Here is a 21,238-nt window from a genome sequence, read left to right as displayed (position 1 = left end):
CTCGATAACCGTCAGCAGCTTCCTGGAAACAGTTGAATGCAGACATGAGCTGACATTGATTGAGAGCTGTGAGAACATTATTATATCGTCACTGTCACGCTGTTCACAGCAGTGGATGCTGGAGAGCAGTACGAGTGAATTACAGACTGGCAGCCGATCGTGTATCTGCACCAGGAGCGTTCTCTGGGACAGTGTGGAGCGGGCTTGTCGAAGGGCCGTCTTGTGGGCTTGACGGGGCCCGCGGGGTGGTCTGAGCCAGCCCGCTGCGCCGCGTCGTTGGACTTAAGTCGGGTCTCGGGCAGGGCCCTGATACAGCACTGGGTGGGGGGAGGGAGGGACGGCTCTTCGTAGGCATCCGGCCACAGGCCCCATATCAAACACATGGGCAGGCATTGACGTGTGTGGCGGGCAACGAGGGCATGTGCTCACAGAATATGGGGCAGCACGGTAGCACAGTGGTTAGCACTGTGGCTTCACAGCGCCAGGGTCCCAGGTTCGATTCCCCGCTGGATCACTGCCTACGCGGAGTCTGCACATCCTCCCCGTGTGTGCGTGGGTTTCCTCCGGGTGCTCCGGTTTCCCCCCCACAGTCCAAAGATGTGCGGGTTCGGTGGATTGGCCCTGATACATTGCTCTTAGTGACCAAAAAGGTGAGGAGGGGTTATTGGGTTACGGGGATAGGGTGGAAGTGAGGGCTTAAGTGGGTTGGTGCAGACTCGATGGGCCGAATGGCCTCCTTCTGTACTGTAAGTTCTGTGTTCTATATGAATACTGAAGTGAAGGTGACAAGTTAGTCTTCTCCTCTGCTGCCTGTTCACGGCGATGCAGATCTGCGATGTTTGGAGTAACAGCGAGATACGTTTCCATTCCTCCCAGCCTGTTCCTTTTCTTTCAAAAAAAAATTGTGCGTCGTCACATCCCATCCGCAACGCTCCACCACGCAAACAAGCGTGGGTCAGAACCCACCCTGCATCACTAACCAGTCGCCAGGGCCGGATGACCTGGCCACCCCAGCCACCCGCCCCCTGGGCTGCATGCGGCCGACTGTCTAACTCTTTCCTTTTCTGTTTCCCCATCCCCCAGGGGAAGGCTGCTCATAACAGCAGGGAGCGGGAGAAAAGTGGAGGGGGGGGGGCGACCGGACCTCGTTCCCTCGCCATGGCAGAGCGGAGGGCCCTGGACGTGGTCGGTGATTCGGAGCGAAAGGGCCGGAGTGGAGGCTGGCCGCGGTCAAGAAAGAAGGACGTGAGACCCCTCTTGGTTGCGGTAGCCCTACCACATGTGTCAACCCACCACCACCACCCCTGGCCCATGGTCTAATCATGAGCCTTGATTTGTGTCTTGCAGGACCTGTTGGTGATGGGACGGGTCCATCCGGTGACCCCCTCCCCCAGCCAGTGCCACATCTGGAGCCCCCCCCCCCCCCCCCCGAGAGCCGTGCAGTGATGGGAGCAGCTCGGACACCAGCCCTCCACCCGAGACCCAGGACACCCCAGAGCTCGGGTCGGAGGATGACACTGACTTCCCGTCACAGCGTCTCCAACACCCTCCACCATCCCAGAGACACTCACCTCGGTTTAGTGAAGAGGCTCCGGGGACACTATCTGGTGCCCGCCACACAGCTGACCCGGTGCAGCAGGCGGAGGAAGGAGCAGCCGAGGGGGGGAGGACGGTCGGAGGGCCGATCCCAGGGACTAGCTGCCGGCCAGGCGGATCTCGGACTTCTGGAACAGACAGTCCCATCGATAGTGGAGACGCAGTCGCTGAGCCGGGAACTACATGAGGGGTTGTCGGCGCGCATCCGACACCTGTAGGCGCAGGTGGAGGAGTCTAACCCCAACACCGCATGGGTGACGTATGCAGTGGAGGCATTGGAGGCAAGGGTTTTGTCTATGCCCAAGGCCTGGGGCATTCTGTGCAGGGCTGGCCGATGCCCAGGGCAGGGTTGCCGCCTCGCAGGTAGCCATGTGCCAGAGCCACCTGGACATCGCAGCGGCGCTCCTGGGCGAGGCCTAGTCACAGCAGGCCATGGCTGGAAATGTCGGCGGCAGTGCCCAGGCGTGGCTGACGTGGCGCAGGCCCAGAAGTTGGTGGCACAGTCAATGGGTGATGTGGTGCAGTCCCAGACAGAGGTGGTCCACTCCCTGGGTGCCATGGCCGCGAGTGTGCGGACCCTGGCCGAGACCAGAGCGGGCTTCCAGAACTGGCAGCACCGGGGGGGGGGGAGTAGCTCCACTCGCATCTCCGTCCCATGGAGTATCCCGGGGGGGGGGGCATCAGGCACCCCGAAGGAGGAGGGGGTGATGGGGCCCATGCCGGTGTCTCCCGTAGGGGAGGTGCTGGAACACCACAGCATCTCCGATCCCCCCAACTCCCGGCGCAAATGCTGGGCAGCGGGCAGGAGGGGGCGGCACCATGACGGCTCCATGACACCTGGGACATCAGCAGCCGGGTCCATCCAGGCCCGGGTTGCTGCAGACCCATGTCGCAGGGCGGGAATCACAGCAGGCCATCCGCTCCTGATGTACTACCTGGGGATCCAGCTCGGCATGTTAAACATCTGTTCACACTGTTACAACCTGCCTCGTTTCTCTGTCAGTTCGGTGTGAGGGGTGGGCTGGCCACAGAGGGGATGGGGCGGGGGGGGGGGGGGGGGGGGCAGGGGAATGAGCAGACATTGTGGATGCCCCCCCCCCCACCCGCAACCGTCCCCACCGCCGCCACCCCATGGATCGGAGGGGACCGTGTGATGGAATGACCAGCTCGCATGCCGGTATCATCCAGGCGGACGGTGGAAACTGCGACCGAGGCCAGGAGTCAGACATTGTCAAACGATGCGGAGCACCAGAGCTCATGGCAGAGCGGGTTGACATCATCCTCCATCCCATGGGCCGGACCCGGTGGTGCGGCAGGTATGTATCACGGAGTATCGGGCCCAAAATTGCATGATGCACATCTGGTGGTCACACATCAGCTACATGTTCGTCGAGTGGAACCCCTTTCGGTTTGTCTAGAGTGGCCTGTCATCGTAGGGAGCCGTGCATCGCGTTGGTCGCCCCCTGGACCCGGGGCATCTTGGTGATGGCAGCGATCCCCACTTCTGAGGCATCCTGGTTGGCTCAATCCACATTAAAATGGATGTATTGAGCCGACAATAGGGCCTCCTTGATGCTGCTGATACACCTGTGCTCCGAGCTCTGTGAGACCCCGGGCAGGTACCCAATCCCATTTCCCGATTACGGCGTAAGCCAACGGAGAATTCCGTCCATGGTGCTTTACTCCTGGGAGTGTTTGATGGGACAGTGTAGAGAGAGCTTTACTCTGTATCTAACCCCGTGCTGTACCTGTCCTGGGAGTGTTTGATGGAACAGTGTAGAGGGAGCTTTACTCTGTATCTAACCCCGTGCTGTACCTGTTCTGGGAGTGTATGATGGGGACGGTGTAGAGGGAGCTTTACTCTGTATCGAACCCCGTGCTGTACCTGTCCTGGGAGTGCTTGATGGAACAGTGTAGAGGGAGCTTTACTCTCTATCTAACCCCATGCTGTACCTGTCCTGGGAGTGATTGATGGGGACAGTGTAGAGAGAGCTTTACTCTGTATCTAACCCCGTGCTGTACCTGTCCTGGGAGTGCTTGATGGAACAGTGTAGAGGGAGCTTTACTCTCTATCTAACCCCATGCTGTACCTGTCCTGGGAGTGATTGATGGGGACAGTGTAGAGAGAGCTTTACTCTGTATCTAACCCCATGCTGTACCTGTCCTGGGAGTGTTTGATGGGGACAGTGTAGAGGGAGCTTTACTCTGTATCTAACCCCGTGCTGTACCTGTCCTGGGAGTGTTTGATGGGGACAGTGTAGAGGGAGCTTTACTCTGTATCTAACCCCGTGCTGTCCCTGTCCTGGGAGTGTTTGATGGGACAGTGTAGAGGGAGCTTTATTCTGTATTTAACCCCGTGCTGTACCTGTCCTGGGAGTGTTTGATGGAACAGTGTAGAGGGAGCTTTACTCTCTATCTAACCCCATGCTGTACCTGTCCTGGGAGTGTTTGATGGGGACAGTGTAGAGGGAGCTTTACTCTGTATCTAACCCGTGCTGTACCTGTCCTGGGAGTGTTTGATGGGACAGTGTCGAGGGAGCTTTACTCTCTATCTAACCCTGTGCTATACCTAATTTGGGAGTGTTAAATTTGCATTGGATATCTGAAATAAGAAGGGTAACCTTCAAAATGATATACTGTACTCTGTCCTGTAACATTTTATTGTATGTGTCATAATTATGTTAACATTATGCAAGTCAAAGCGTATTTGACAAATAATTGACTTTTTTTATTGAAATCACCGGTTGATGCGAGGAATGTAGTGGATGTTGTCTATTTGGATTTTAATCCCTTGGATACATTACCACATCAAAGGCTGGGGAACAAAATTAAGTCTCATTGCGTAGAATGACCAGTGTCCAATTGGATGATAAAGTTGGCCTCCGGATACACCGCAGTGCATTGTGGGAAATGGTTATTTTTCAGACAGGGTGATGGAGTTTCCCAAGGGTCGCTGCTCCGACTACTGTTTTGTTTGAGGGATATAATGCCTTGGATTTTGGAAAAAGTAACATTTCAAAGTTTGCTGATGGCTCCACGTCCGATGTTGTTTCATTTCAGTCGGGCCGGAATCTACAGGAGTATCAAAACCAGGCCAAGCAGCTCTTCCGGAAGCTGACGGAACATTCTCCAACACGCTGCACCCTGGAGACGGGACTTCTGATGTTTCAGTAGGTGACACCGATTCTGCTCGTCGATTGTGTGTGAGATTGAACCGGGGTTTGCCAGCAATGTTACTGTTCAAGTGTTTGCCTCATCTCCCTGGTGTCCCCTGGCATCATTGACTCCTGTTAAAGTCAACTAATTTCCTGAATTAGTAGCTTCAGCGCTTGAGTGCAGAATAGCGGATCAATACACAACTTAGCGTACCAGTAGTATGGACTGTGATTGGCAAGTTCGGCTATGGGGGTATCGTCTGTGATGGGTGATTAGTCTAGAGGAGTACGTTTTTTGGGTTTTTTTTTTATAGAACATACCGTGCAGAAGGAGGCCATTCGGCCCATCGAGTCTGCACCGGCACACTTAAGCCGTCATTTCCACCCTATCCCCACAACCCAATAACCTCTCCTAACCTTTTTGGTCACTAAGCGCAATTTATCATGGCCAATCCACCTAACCTGCACGTCATTGGACTGTGGGAGGAAACCGGAACATCCGGAGGAAACCCACGCAGACACGAGGAGAACGTGCAGACTCCGCACAGACAGTGATCCAAGCCAGGAATCGAACCTGAGACCCCGGCGCTGTGAAGCCACAGTGCTATCCACTTGTGCTACCGTGAGTTAGGGTGGTGGAGGGACATGGGTGAATGGGTGTTAGGGCAGGGGAGGGTGGATGGGTGTTAGGGCAGGGGAGGATGGATGGGTGTTAGGGTGGAGGAAGAACAAGGGTGAATGGGTGTTAGGGCGGAGGAGGGTGGATGGATGTCAGGGTACAGGAGGGTGGATGGGAGTTGGGGCGGAGGAGGGTGGATGGGTGTTGGGGCGGAGGAGGGTGGATGGGAGTCGGGGCGGAGGAGGGTGGATGGGAGTTAGGGCGGAGGAGGATGGATGGGGGTTGGGGAGGAGGAGGGTGGCTGGGAGTTAGGGAGGAGGAGGGTGGATGGGTGTTGGGGCGGAGGATGGGGGTGGGGGCGAAGGAGGGTGGATGGGGGTTGGGGCGAAGGAGGGTGGATGGGAGTTGGGGCGGAGGAGGGTGGATGGGAGTTGGGGCGGAGGAGGGTGGATGGGTGTTGGGGCGGAGGAGGGTGGATGGGTGTTGGGGCGGAGGAGGGTGGATGGGAGTTGGGGCGAAGGAGGGTGGATGGGAGTTGGGGCGAAGGAGGGTGGATGGGAGTTGGGGTGGAGGAGGGTGGATGGGAGTTGGGGCGGAGGAGGGTGGATGGGGGTAGGGGAGGAGGAGGGTGGCTGGGAGTTAGGGAGGAGGAGGGTGGATGGGGGTTGGGGCGAAGGAGGGTGGATGAGGGTTGGGGCGAAGGAGGGTGGATGGGGGTTGGGGCGAAGGAGGGTGGATGGGAGTTGGGGCGAAGGAGGGTGGATGGGAGTTGGGGCGGAGGAGGGTGGATGGGAGTTAGGGCGGAGGAGGGTGGATGGGGTTGGGGAGGAGGAGGGTGGATGGGAGTTAGGGCGGAGGAGGGTGGATGGGTGTTGGGGAGGAGGAGGGTGGATGGGAGTTGGGCGGTGAAGGGTGGCTGGGTGTTGGGGCGGAGGAGGGTGGATGGGTGTTGGGGCGGAGGAGGGTGGATGGGTGTTGGGGCGGAGGAGGGTGGATGGGTGTTGGGGCGGAGGAGGGTGGATGGGTGTTGGGGCGGAGGAGGGTGGATGGGAGTTGGGGTGGAGGAGGGCGGATGGGTGTTAGGGCGGAGGAGGGTGGATGGGGGTTGGGGCGGAGGAGGGCGGATGGGAGTTAGGGCGGAGGAGGGTGGATGGGAGTTAGGGCGGAGGAGGGTGGATGGGTGTTGGGGCGGAGGAGGGCAGATGGGGGTTGGGGCGGAGGAGGGCGGATGGGAGTTAGGGCGGAGGAGGGTGGATGGGAGTTAGGGCGGAGGAGGGTGGATGGGTGTTGGGGCGGAGGAGGGTGGATGGGAGTTGGGCGGTGAAGGGTGGCTGGGTGTTGGGGCGGAGGAGGGTGGATGGTGTTGGGGCGGAGGAGGGTGGATGGGTGTTGGGGCGGAGGAGGGTGGATGGGTGTTGGGGCGGAGGAGGGTGGATGGGTGTTGGGGCGGAGGAGGGTGGATGGGAGTTGGGCGGTGAAGGGTGGATGGGTGTTGGGGCGGAGGAGGGTGGATGGGTGTTGGGGCGGAGGAGGGTGGATGGGAGTTAGGGCGGAGGAGGGTGGATGGGTGTTGGGGCGGAGGAGGGTGGATGGGAGTTAGGGCGGAGGAGGGTGGATGGGAGTTAGGGCGGAGGAGGGTGGATGGGTGTTGGGGCGGAGGAGGGTGGATGGGAGTTGGGGTAGAGGAGTGAAGAAATGTCTCCTCACCTCAGTCCTCAAGCTATGACCCCGTCTGGACTCTTTCCCCCCCCCCCCCCCCCCACCCCCCTCCCACCCAAACCATCGGGAACATTCTTTCTGAATTTACGCTGTCTAGTCCTGTTAGAATTTCGTAAGTTTCGACGTGATCCCCTCTCACTCTTCTAAACGCCTAACCGATTTCGTCACTCCTCCTATGACAGTCCCGCCATCCCAGGAATCTGCCTGGTAAACCTTTGCTGCACTCGCTCCATATCAAGATCATCCTTCCTCAGATAAGGACATCAAAACTGTGCGTAATACTCCAGTTTGGTTTAGAACAAGGACATACAATATACAAAATGGGGTGAAATTCATAAGAGAGTGGAGGAGCAGAGGGACTTGGGTGTATCTGTGTATAAGTTATTGCTGGTGGCAGGACAGGTGGACAGTGCGCTTAATAAAGCAGATAATATTCTGGGCTTTATTAAATTAATTGGGACGTAGAGCGCCAGAGCAAGGAGGTTATGTTGAACTTGTTTCAGACATTAATTCGGCCTCATCCGGAGCATTATATCCGTGTTTGTGTGGTGTCTCTGAACCAGGTTGAGCAGCAGTACTCTTTGGTAGATCCGAGTGTGTTGGCCTTGCTGTCCTTCCCACCCCAGTGTCAGCCGCCAATTTCCACAGGAGATTCGCTCTCGCCTTGCCCTTGGCTCTCTGGGTTCTGGGGGTGTTCCTCCGGACTCCGTCCTGTAACGCTCAATCCGGTCTCATTCGGACTGTCCGGCCGTTTTCAGCGGGATCTTTTTTATGTATGCCGACAGCTACCTGATAGACCGGGGTGTGTGCTACCTGGTGCTGTGCGAGGGGAACTACTCCAAGAAGATGGCCTACGCCTTCCTGGACGACCTACAGGCAGAGTTTAGCGAGCTCTACATTAAGAAGGTGACGACTGTCTCCAGGCCGTACGTTTTCATTGAATTCGGTAAGATGGGGCAAGGAAAGGTGAAAACCACCATATTGTGGATGGGGGGGTGGGGGGGGGAGGGAATGCGGGGGGAGAGCGCCGTTAGGCTTGGGGCAGAGGAGGTAAGTCCAAGATGTTGGTCAGCTTGGAAAAACTCCCACGTGCCGGACATGCCCACATGTGAAATCAGAATTCTCCACAAAATTACCAAAGGATCTAAATTTTGGTCCCGCACAATTCAACACCGACTTCTCGAAGAATTAAGGCCACCTGTTACCGACACTGGGTATCCGAATCACCTTGCTTTCTCATCACTTTGTCGGTGAATTTAATAGTCACTTGGTAGTACACAAAATAAAGGACAGTAAGAAGTTTTACAACACCAGGTTAAAGTCCAACAGGTTTGTTTCAAACACTAGCTTTCGGAGCACTGCTCCTTCCTCAGGTGAATGTAGAGGTATGTTCCACAGACATATATATAGACAGATTCAAAGATGCAAGACAATGCTTGGAATGCGAACATCAGCAGGTGATTCAATCTTTACAGATCCAGAGATGGGGTAACCCCAGTTTAAAGAGGTGTGAATTGTGTCAAGCCAGGACAGTTGGTAGGATTTCGCAGGCCAGATGGTGGGGGATGAATGTAATGCGACATGAATCCCAGGTCCCGGTTGAGGCCGCACTCGTGTCGCGCGACAATGCAGAATCGCCGAGCAGAAACTTACAGCCAAGTTCCGCACACATGAGTGCGGCCTCAACCGGGACCTGGGATTCATGTCGCATTGCATGCTGTCAGAGATTTTTGCCTTGCACTCACAGGGCAGAGGCAGAAATGTCAAACCGCCAACAAAAGCGGGGGGGTGGGGGGGGGGGGGGGGGTGGCGGGGGCAGTTCCCAGGTGTATTCCCCATGGCAACGCCTCGACCAATCAACGTCAACTTCCCAACCAATCAGCTCCCCCCCCCCAATGCGGTAAACGTCATTGCTCCCTTTATGATTTAGCATTCTTGCAACTGCCCTGATGAGTGCAAGATGCAAAACTTTGACAGTCCGTCTCTCTTCACTGTATTTAATAGTCGGCTTCGCTTGAATGTTTAGTGGTCATGCTCACCCCTGTGTGTTTTGATGGAGGTGGTCGGTGAGGGGAAGAGAAGAGTATCAAATTCGGATGTGATTCCCTCTCTTTTTGAAGATCCTACCGTCACTCATTCCCAGGGGAGAAGGGCCACTCTGAGGGGGTACCGGGTTCAGCTGTGCACGAGTGGGGGGCTTCGGGCGAGAGGAGGGCAGGCGTCTCCTGCAGGTTGGTTCTAGTTCAGAGCTGGCATGGGAGTGACACTTGGGGCTGTGATGTATTTGCTGAGTTGAGGTTGCTTTTCCCTGGTGCCAGGGTGTAAACAAAAGACACAGTCTCACAAGACAGGTTACCAGGGCGACGGCTCCATTGGAAGAAAAATCAGCTGCGGTGATTGATTGTTAATTGGTCTCCCGGCCGCCTGGTAATTGAGCTCAGTTCACGTCGAGGTCACAGTGACTGTTAAACAAGCTTAACCCCTCTGCCGCCATGCCAGGTTCAGAACCGGCACGCATTTCTGTCGCGCCTCACACAACCTCAAGACGCCCAAAAGCGCGCGAGGATCAATGGAGAGTTTCTGAAGGGGAGTCACCTGCCGTAATAAACTCCACAGCCAATTTGCAGACAGCAAGCTCCCGCAAGCGGCAGTGTGAAAACGACCAGGGCAGTTGGGTTAATTTTCGGATGCGGGTTGTGGATAAATATTGGCCAGGACACCGTGGGGAACTTTTACGCTCACCTGAGATGGCAGACTAGACTGCGGTTTAGTGTGCCATCTGAAACTTGGCATCTTTTGACAGTGCAGCTCTCCCTCAGTGCTGTCCCTCTGACAGTGCAGCACCCCCTCAGTACTGACCCTCTGACAGTGCAGCACTCCCTCAGTACTGACCCTCTGACAGTGCAGCACTCCCTCAGTACTGACCCTCTGACAGTGCAGCTCTCCCTCAGTACTGACCCTCTGACAGTGCAGCTCTCCCTCAGTACTGACCCTCTGACAGTGCAGCACTCCCTCAGTACTGACCCTCTGACAGTGCAGCTCTCCCTCAGTACTGACCCTCTGACAGTGCAGCTCTCCCTCAGTACTGAGCCTCTGACAGTGCAGTCCTCCCTCAGTGCTGTCCCTCTGACAGTGCAGCACCCCCTCAGTACTGACCCTCTGACAGTGCAGCTCTCCCTCAGTACTGACCCTCTGACAGTGCAGCTCTCCCTCAGTACAGACCCTCTGACAGTGCAGCACTCCCTCAGTACTGACCCTCTGACAGTGCAGCACTCCCTCAGTACTGACCCTCTGACAGTGCAGCTCTCCCTCAGTACTGAGCCTCTGACAGTGCAGTCCTCCCTCAGTACTGACCGTCTGACAGTGCAGCACTCCCTCAGTACTGACTCTCTGACAGTGCAGCACTCCCTCAGTACTGAGCCTCTGACAGTGCAGCGCTCCCTCAGTACTGACCCTCTGACAGTGCAGCACTCCCTCAGTACTGACTCTCTTGACAGTGCAGCACTCCCTCAGTACTGACCCTCTGACAGTGCAGCCCTTCCTCAGTACTGACCCTCTGACAGTGCAGCTCTCCCTCAGTACTGACCCTCTGACAGTGCAACACTCCCTCAGTACTGACTCTCTGACAGTGCAGCTCTCCCTCAGTACTGAGCCTCTGACAGTGCAGCACTCCCTCAGTACTGAGCCTCTGACAGTGCAGTCCTCCCTCAGTATTGACTCTCTGACAATGCAGCGCTCCCTCAGTACTGAGCCTCTGACAGTGCAGCGCTCCCTCAGTACTGACCCTCTGACAGTGCAGCACTCCCTCAGTACTGACTCTCTGACAGTGTAACATTCCCTCAGTACTGACCCTCTGACAGTGCAGCACTCCCTCAGTACTGACCCTCTGACAGTGCAGCACTCCCTCAGTACTGACTCTCTTGACAGTGCAGCACTCCCTCAGTACTGACCCTCTGACAGTGTAACATTCCCTCAGTACTGACCCTCTGACAGTGCAGCACTCCCTCAGTACTGACCCTCTGACAGTGCAGCACTCCCTCAGTACTGACCCTCTGACAGTGCAGCACTCCCTCAGTACTGACCCTCTGACAGTGCAGCACTCCCTCAGTACTGACCCTCTGACAGTGCAGCACTCCCTCAGTACTGACCCTCTGACAGTGTAACATTCCCTCAGTACTGACCCTCTGACAGTGCAGCTCTCCCTCAGTACTGATTCTCTGACAGTGCAGCACTCCCTCAGTACTGACCCTCTGACAGTGTAACATTCCCTCAGTACTGACCCTCTGACAGTTCAGCACTCCCTCAGTACTGACCCTCTGACAGTGTAACATTCCCTCAGTACTGACCCTCTGACAGTGTAACATTCCCTCAGCACTGCACCCATTCTGCCTGAGGGTGACCGTGCTTGCCCTGCTTCTATTGGCTCTTACCTGCTTCCTCTTAACCATTTCCACTTTGTCCCGCTGATGACCCCCCCCCTCCTCCACAGACACCTACATTCAGAAGCTGAAGAAGTCGTACAGCGACTCCTGGTCCCGTCGCAAACTGGGCTCCATCAACAGCGAGCTTCACGATGTGCAGAGGATCATGGTAACCAACATCGAGGAGGTCCTGCAGCGAGGGGAGGCCCTCTCTGGTTAGTCGCCCTCGGGCACAGGTTCACGGTGGGCCCGTATCGAGCGGGGCACGCGGGCCGTGGGGGAGGGGGGGGACCTCCGGACACTCGCCTACGGAAGCGCGGCGCAGATGGCGAGAGTTTGTTGCGCAGCGAGTTGTGTGAAGGTTGACGGGGGTGGTGAAAGCAGGTTCCATAATCACTTTAAAAGGGATTCGTGCTTGGCAAAGTTTTCCGGTCGATGGGAAGAGACGCGGGTGAATTGGAGCGCTCTTTCCAGGAGCCAGCAGGCAGGATTGGCTGAATGCCCTTCGTGGTGTGCTGCTTGGCTGTTTGCTGACTGGATGTGAAGGGAAGGGGCGGAGTGGGCAAAGGGGATAATGCCTTGCAGCCGCTTCAGTCCCGCCGGTGTAGGTACACCCACAGTGCTGTTGGGGAGGGAGTTGCAGAATTTTGACCCAGCGGAAGGGACGGAACGGCCGATGTATTCCCAAATCCGCATGGTGGATGGCTTGAAAGGAAACGTGCCGGTGTTACATGGAGTACATTGCTCAGAAACAGTCCATTGGACCCATCCAGCCCCATTATGCTCCACTCACACCTTGTCCTGCCTTTCCTACTCTAACTTTACCATTGTAGCTATCTCATTCCCTTCCCCCTCACATGCTCGTCCACTTTCCCCTTCAACATATTGGGACTATTTCCTTCAGTCAGCCGCCGTGGTAGCGAATTCCACGATCTTATCCCCTGAAGATGTTTACTTGTGGCCACTGGTCCCACTCGTCAGGGAAGGCCCCTCGAACTCTGAATCTCCAACTCCAGTTCCACACATCTCATTCCAGGCCCCTCCCACAATCCTATTTCCGTGCTTTGTACTCAATCCCAAACTCTTGCTCCTGCTTCCGTCGGCCTTCGCCAATGACACAAAACTTGGAAATACTGTCGCGGTGACGAGGACAGTGTAGAACTTCAGAAAGGCCACGGACAAGCTAGTGGAGTGGGCAGATGGGGAGGCGGTGGCGTCGTGGTCACTGGACTAGTAATCCAGGGAACCAGGGTAATGCTCTGGGGACCCCGGGTTCGAATTCCACCACGGCAGATGGTGAAGCTTAAAGTCCAACGATGACCGTGAGACCAGTGTCGATTGTTGCACAAACCCACCTGGTTACATAGAACATGGAACAGTACAGCACAGAACAGGCCCTTCGGCCCTCGATGTTGTGCCGAGCTTTGTCCGAAACCAACATCAAGCTATCCCACTACCTGTCGCTCTGGTGTGCTCCATGTGCCTATCCAATAACCGCTTCAAAGTTCCTAAAGTGTCCGACTCCACTATCACAGCAGGCAGTCCATTCCACACTCTAACCACTCTCTGAGTAAAGAACCTACCTCGGACATCCCTCCTATATCTTCCACCCCGAACCTTATAGTTATGCCCCCTTGTAACAGCAACATCCACCCGAGGAAATAGTCTCTGAACGTCCACTCTATCTATCCACCTCATCAACTTATAAACCTCTATTAAGTCGCCTCTCATCCTCCTCCGCTCCAAAGAGAAAAGCCCTAGCTCCCTCAACCTTTCATCATAAGACCTATCCTCCAAACCAGGCAGCATCCTGGTAAATCTCCTTTGCACCCTTTCCAATGCTTCCACATCCTTCCTATAATGAGGTGACCAGAACTGCACGCAATACTCCAAATGTGGTCTCACCAGGGTCCTGTACAGTTGCAGCATAACCCCACGGCTCTTAAACTCAAGCCCCCCTGTTAATAAACGCTAACACGCTAATGGGCCTTCTTCACGGCTCTATCCACTTGAATGGCAACCTTCAGAGATCTGCGGGCGTGAACCCCCAAATCTCTCTGCTCCTCCACATTCCTCAGAACCCTGCCGTTGACCCTGTAATCCGCATACAAATTTGTCCTACCCAAATGAATCACCTCGCACTTGTCAGTGTTGAACTCCATCTGCCATTCTTCTTCGGGAAGGAAATCTGTCGTCCTTATCCGGTCTGGTCTACATGTGACTCCAGTCCCATAGAAATCTGGCTGGCTCTTAAATTCCTCCAGAATGGCCCAGAGAGGGTCTCTGTTCAAGGGCAATTAGGGATGGGCAACAAATGTTGGCCCAACCAGCGACACCCACATCCCAATGAATGAATGAACTTTTAAAAAAAGATAGGGGGCAGATGAAGTTCAATGCGAAGAAGTGTGAGGTGATGCATTTTGGTCGGAAGAGTACGGAGAGACAATATAAAATGAGGGTTAAAATTCTTACAAGGCTTCAGGAGCAGAGGGACCTGGGTGGAAAAGTGCATGGATAATTGAAGGTGGCCAGACAGGTGGAGAGAGCAATTGATAAAGCATAAAGTATTCTGGGCTTTATTCATGGAGGCATGGAGTGCAAGAGCAAGGCGGTTATAAACTTGATCATGACACCAGTTAGACCTCAGCTTGAATAGTGGGGACAGTCCTGGGCGCCGCACTATAGTAAGCATGTGAACACGTTGGAGAGAGGGCAGAAGAGATTTACAAGACTGTTCCCGGGGATGAGAAACGTCGGCTACGAGGATAGACGGGGAGAGGTTGCGACTGTTCCCCTTGGAGAGAAGAAGGATGAGGGGGAGATTTGATAAGAGGTGCTCAGAATCATGAGGGAGCTGGATGGAATAGATGGGGAGGAACCATCCCCACTTGGGAAATGACCCAAGAACGGGAGAGGGCACAGATTTGATGTGATTTGCAAAAGAAGTGAATGTGCTCGCCCCCACAACCCACAGATGTGCAGCAGTAGGGGGATTGGCCACGTTAAATCGCCCCCTGATTGGAAAAGTTAAATAAATAAATAAAAATAAACTCTCTTTCTTCCTCAGCCCTCAACACCAAAGCGAGCAACCTGTCCAGCCTGTCCAAGAAATACCAGCAAGATGCAAAAGAACTCAACTCCAGGTCACGCTTCACCAAGGCGGCAGCCACGGGCATCTGTCTATTCATGGTGATGCTTTACTTCTGGTGGTTGTGATCGGAATTGCTCGATCTGGGCGAATGGACATGGCGACAAATCGGGGAATCAACTAACATGGACCTTTAACCGGGAAGGTTCCGGAACACTGACAAACTGTACTGCCGACTGACAATGTAAAACTGACTCTATAATCGTACACTCTTGGGTGCTCGTCTTTTGTGGGCATTTTTCGCCACTGCCGAGATGAGGGATGTTGGTGCCGGGAAATAGCAAAACATCTGATTCCGTAAGAGCCAAGTGTTGGCGTCAAACATCCCAGGGTAGAGGGAGCACAAGTTAAACACCAGAGGAAAAACCCCATCTAGACTGTCCCGTCCAATACTCCCAGGGTAGGTTACAGCACAGGTTAGATACAGAGAAGAACCCCTAGACTATCACGTCCAAGACTCTGAGGGTAGGTACTCCACAAGTTAGGTACAGAGAAAAACTCCTAGACTGTCCCGTCCAAGACTCCGAGGGTAGGTATTCCACAAGTTAGGTCCAGAGAAAAATTCCTAGACTATCACGTCCAAGACTCCGAGGGTAGGTATTCCACAAGTTAGGTCCAGAGAAAAACTCCTAGACTGTCCCGTCCAAGACTCCGAGGGTAGGTATTCCACAAGTTACGTCCAGAGAAAAATTCCTAGACTATCACGTCCAAGACTCCGAGGGTAGGTACTCCACAAGTTAGGTACAGAGAAAAACTCCTAGACTGTCCCGTCCAAGACTCCGAGGGTAGGTATTCCACAAGTTAGGTACAGAGAAAAACTCCTAGACTGTCCCGTCCAAGACTCCGAGGGTAGGTATTCCACAAGTTAGGTCCAGAGAAAAATTCCTAGACGATCACGTCCAAGACTCCGAGGGTAGGTACTCCACAAGTTAGGTACAGAGAAAAACTCCTAGACTGTCCCGTCCAAGACTCCGAGGGTAGGTATTCCACAAGTTACGTCCAGAGAAAAATTCCTAGACTATCACGTCCAAGACTCCGAGGGTAGGTATTCCACAAGTTACGTCCAGAGAAAAACTCCTAGACTGTCCCGTCCAAGACTCCGAGGGTAGGTATTCCACAAGTTAGGTCCAGAGAAAAATACCTAGACTGTCACGTCCAAGACTCCGAGGGTAGGTACTGCACAAGTTAGATGCAGAGAAAAACTCCGAGACTGTCCCGTCCAAGACTCCGAGGGTTGGTATTCCACAAGTTAGGTCCAGAGAAAAACTCCGAGACTGTCATGTCCAAGACTCCAAGGGTAGGTACTGCACAAGTTAGATACAGAGAAAAACTCTGAGACTGTCCCGTCCAAGACTCCCAGGGTAGGTATTGCACTCGTTAGACGGAGATGAAGTCCTTCTCTACTGTCCTATCAAACACTCTGGGGTAGGTCCTGCACAAGTTAGATGCAGGAAAAACAAATTCTTTACTGTCCCATCAAACACTCCCAGCACAGGTATAGCACATGGTTAGATACAGAGTAAAGCTCCCACTACACTGTCTCCATCAAACACTCTCATAGAACATAGAATTTACAGTGCAGAAGGGCAGGCAGCTTGGGTTCTGTCAGGGCAAACACCATTTCAGGAGGATGGTAATCAATCTCCAATGGCCTGCTCCCCTCTTCCTGGTCTCCATTCTGATTTGTGCCTATTTTTGGGGATTTCATTATCAGTAGCAGTCTCACGGAACAGTGGCCGTTAATTGTCATTTTAATTTGGAAAAAAACTTCTTCCTCTTTGAAATTGAATTTTCTTTGCAAAAATTAAAAAAAAACCTTCAGCAAATGCGGTTCATGTTGCGCTCTGGCCAGATCATCTGTCTGTACACCCCCCCGGCCCTGCTCATCAGCTGGGAGCTGAATTACACTCCAGTGCTGTTCTGTAACTATCCACCAGGCCTTGACTAACAGATCGCCAGGATCGGGGACCACATTCTGCTTTATTTCTTCCCGTCGTCGCAACCCATTACAGAGGGACTCGGAGATTCTCCCAGGTCAGTTCAAATTATTGGCGTCTTAGCAGACTGGGGAAGATTTGCTGCAAAGAAATTCCCATTTCTTAATGATTTGTACCGGAGTGCCGCAACCCAGTAACACACAGTGTTATATAATATATACAGAGTATTATACCCTGTAGCACACAGTGTGTTATATAATATATACAGGAGTGTTATACCCTGTAACACAGTGTGGTATATAATATATACAGGAGTGTTATACCCTGTAACACACAGTGTGTTATATAATATATGCAGGAGTGTTATACCCTGTAACACACAGTGTGTTATATAATATATACAGGAGTGTTATACCCTGTAACACAGTGTGGTATATAATATATACAGGAGTGTTATACCCTGTAACACACAGTGTGTTATATAATATATACAGGAGTGTTATACCCTGTAACACACAGTGTGTTATATAATATATACAGGAGTGTTATACCCTGTAACACAGTGTGGTATATAATATATACAGGAGTGTTATACCCTGTAACACACAGTGTGTTATATAATATATACAGGAGTGTTATACCCTGTAACACAGTGTGTTATATAATAAATACAGAGTGTTATACCCTGTAACACACAGTGTGTTATATAATAAATACAGAGTGTTATACCCTGTAACACACAGTGTGTTATATAATATATACAGGAGTGTTATACCCTGTAACACAGTGTGGTATATAATATATACAGGAGTGTTATACCCTGTAACACACAGTGTGTTATATAATATATACAGGAGTGTTATACCCTGTAACACACAGTGTGTTATATAATATATACAGGAGTGTTATACCCTGTAACACAGTGTGTTATATAATAAATACAGTGTGTTATACCCTGTAACACATAGTGTGCTATATAATATATACAGAGTGTTATACCCTGTAACACACAGTGTGTTATATAATATATACAGAGTGTCATACCCTGTAACACACAGTGTGTTATATAATATATACAGAGTGTTATACCCTGTAACACAGTGTGTTATATAATAAATACAGAGTGTTATACCCTGTAACACACAGTGTGTTATATAATATACACAGGAGTGTTATACCCTGTAACACACAGTGTGTTATATAATATATACAGAGTGTTATACCCTGTAACACAGTGTGTTATATAATATATACAGGAGTGTTATACCCTGTAACACACAGTGTGTTATATAATATATACAGTGTTATACCCTGTAACACACAGTGTGTTATATAATAAATACAGAGTGTTATACCCATTAACACACAGTGTGCTATATAATATATACAGGAGTGTTATACCCTGTAACACACAGTGTGTTATATAATATATACAGGAGTGTTATACCCTGTAACACACAGTGTGTTATATAATAAATACAGAGTGTTATACCCTATAACACACAGTGTGCTATATAATATATACAGGAGTGTTATACCCTGTAACACACAGTGTGTTATATAATAAATACAGAGTGTTATACCCTGTAATACAAACTGTGTTATATAATATATACAGGAGTGTTATACCCTGAAACGCAGTGGGTTATATAATATATATAGGAGTGTTATACCCTGAAACGCAGTGTGTTATATAATATATACAGGAGTGTTATACCCTGAAACGCAGTGGGTTATATAATATATACAGGAGTGTTATACCCTGTAACACACAGTGTGCTATATAATATATACAGAGTGTTATACCCTGTAACACATGGTGTTATATAATATATACAGAGTGTTATACCCTGTAACACAGTGGGTTATATAATATACACAGGAGTGTTATACCCTGTAACACAGTGTGTTATATAATATATACAGAGTGTTATACCCTGTAACACACAGTGTGCTATATAATATATACAGAGTGTTATACCCTGTAACACACAGTGTGTTATATAATATATACAGAGTGTTATACCCTGTAACACACAGTGTGCTATATAATATATACAGAGTGTTATATCCTATAACACAGTGTGTTATATAATATATGCAGGAGTGTTATACCTTGTAACACACAGTGTGTTGTATAATATATACAGAGTGTTATACCCTGTAACACACAGTGTGCTATATAATATATACAGAGTGTTATACCCTGTAACACATGGTGTTATATAATTTATACAGGAGTGTTATACCCTGTAACACGGTGCTTTATAATATATACAGGAGTGTTGTACCCTGTAACACAGTGTGTTATAGAATATATAGTAGTGTTATACCCTGTAACACACAGTGTGTTATATAATATATACAGAGTGTTATACCCTGTAACACAGTGTGTTATATAATATATACAGGAGTGTTATATCCTGTACACACAGTGTGCTATATAATATATACAGGAGTGTTATACCCTGAAACGCAGTGGGTTATATAATATATACAGGAGTGTTATACCCTGTAACACACAGTGTGCTATATAATATATACAGAGTGTTATACCCTGTAACACATGGTGTTATATAATATATACAGAGTGTTATACCCTGTAACACAGTGGGTTATATAATATACACAGGAGTGTTATACCCTGTAACACAGTGTGTTATATAATATATCCAGAGTGTTATACCCTGTAACACACAGTGTGCTATATAATATATACAGAGTGTTATACCCTGTAACACACAGTGTGTTATATAATATATACAGAGTGTTATACCCTGTAACACACAGTGTGCTATATAATATATACAGAGTGTTATATCCTATAACACAGTGTGTTATATAATATATGCAGGAGTGTTATACCTTGTAACACACAGTGTGTTGTATAATATATAGAGTGTTATACCCTGTAACACACAGTGTGCTATATAATATATACAGAGTGTTATACCCTGTAACACATGGTGTTATATAATTTATACAGGAGTGTTATACCCTGTAACACGGTGCTTTATAATATATACAGGAGTGTTGTACCCTGTAACACAGTGTGTTATAGAATATATAGTAGTGTTATACCCTGTAACACACAGTGTGTTATATAATATATACAGAGTGTTATACCCTGTAACACAGTGTGTTATATAATATATACAGGAGTGTTATATCCTGTACACACAGTGTGCTATATAATATATACAGGAGTGTTATACCCTGTAACACAGTGTGTTATATAATATATATAGGAGTGTTCCCTGTAACACAGTGTGGTATATAATATATACAGGAGTGTTATACCCTGTAACACACAGTGTGGTATATAATATATACAGAGTGTTATACCCTGTAACACACAGTGTGTTATAGAACATAGAACGATCCAGCGCAGTACAGGCCCTTCGGCCCACAATGTTGCACCGAAACAAAAGCCATCTAACCTACACTATGCCATTATCATCCATATGTTTATCCAATAAACTTTTAAATGCCCTCAATGTTGGCGAGTTCACTACTGTTGCAGGTAGGGCATTCCACGGCCTCACTACTCTTTGCGTAAAGAACCTACCTCTGACCTCTGTCCTATATCTATTACCCCTCAGTTTAAAGCTATGTCCCCTCGTGCCAGCCATTTCCATCCGCGGGAGAAGGCTCTCACTGTCCACCCTATCTAACCCCCTGATCATTTTGTATGCCTCTATTAAGTCTCCTCTTAACCTTCTTCTCTCCAACGAAAATAACCTCAAGTCCATCAGCCTTTCCTCATAAGATTTTCCCTCCATACCAGGCAACATCCTGGTAAATCTCCTCTGCACCCGCCCCAAAGCCTCCACGTCCTTCCTATAATGCGGTGACCAGAACTGTACGCAATACTCCAAAAGCGGCCGTACCAGAGTTTTGTACAGCTGCACCATGACCTCCTGACTCCGGAACTCAATCCCTCTACCAATAAAGGCCAACACTCCATAGGCCTTCTTCACAACCGTATCAACCTGGGTGGCAACTTTCAGGGATCTATGTACATGGACACCTAGATCCCTCTGCTCATCCACACTTCCAAGAACTTTACCATTAGCCAAATATTCCGCATTCCTGTTATTCCTTTCAAAGTGAATCACCTCACACTTCTCTACATTAAACTCCATTTGCCACCTCTCAGCCCAGCTCTGCAGCTTATCTATATCCCTCTGTAACCTGCTACATCCTTCCACACTGTCGACAACACCACCGACTTTTGTATCGTCTGCAAATTTACTCACCCACCCTTCTGCGCCTTCCTCTAGGTCATTGATAAAAATGACAAACAGCAACGGCCCCAGAACAGATCCTTGTGGTACGCCACTTGTAACTGAACTCCATTCTGAACATTTCCCATCAACCACCACCCTCTGTCTTCTTTCAGCTAGCCAATTTCTGATCCACATCTCTAAATCTCCCTCAATCCCCAGCCTCCATATTTTCTGCAATAGCCTACCGTGGGGAACCTTATCAAACACTTTACTGAAATCCATATACACCACATCAACTGCTCTACCCTCGTCTACCTGTTCAGTCACCTTCTCAAAGAACTCGATAAGGTTTGTGAGGCATGACCTACCCTTCACAAAGCCATGCTGACTATCCCTGAGCATATTAGTCCTATC

General features: G+C 50.7%; 1 protein-coding gene across 1 annotated transcript in view; it reads left to right on the top strand.

Moving 5' to 3' along the window:
• The window catches only part of LOC140390349 (vesicle-trafficking protein SEC22b-like), a 30,514-nt gene extending 15,649 nt beyond the window's left edge, over positions 1 to 14,865 (top strand). The window contains exons 2-5 of the mRNA XM_072475422.1: positions 4,657 to 4,766; positions 7,875 to 8,035; positions 11,579 to 11,725; positions 14,578 to 14,865. Of these exons, the coding sequence (XP_072331523.1) occupies positions 4,657 to 4,766; positions 7,875 to 8,035; positions 11,579 to 11,725; positions 14,578 to 14,726 (567 nt within the window). The 3' untranslated portion in view covers positions 14,727 to 14,865. The remainder of the gene's footprint in view (positions 1 to 4,656; positions 4,767 to 7,874; positions 8,036 to 11,578; positions 11,726 to 14,577) is intronic.
• The last annotated feature ends 6,373 nt before the right edge of the window (positions 14,866 to 21,238 follow it).

Source organism: Scyliorhinus torazame, chromosome 14 (genome assembly GCF_047496885.1).
Source record: "Scyliorhinus torazame isolate Kashiwa2021f chromosome 14, sScyTor2.1, whole genome shotgun sequence".
NCBI classification, from domain to species: domain Eukaryota; kingdom Metazoa; phylum Chordata; class Chondrichthyes; order Carcharhiniformes; family Scyliorhinidae; genus Scyliorhinus; species Scyliorhinus torazame.
The sequence above is the reverse complement of the archived record's forward strand: the minus strand, read 5'-3'. Positions and strand labels throughout refer to the sequence as shown.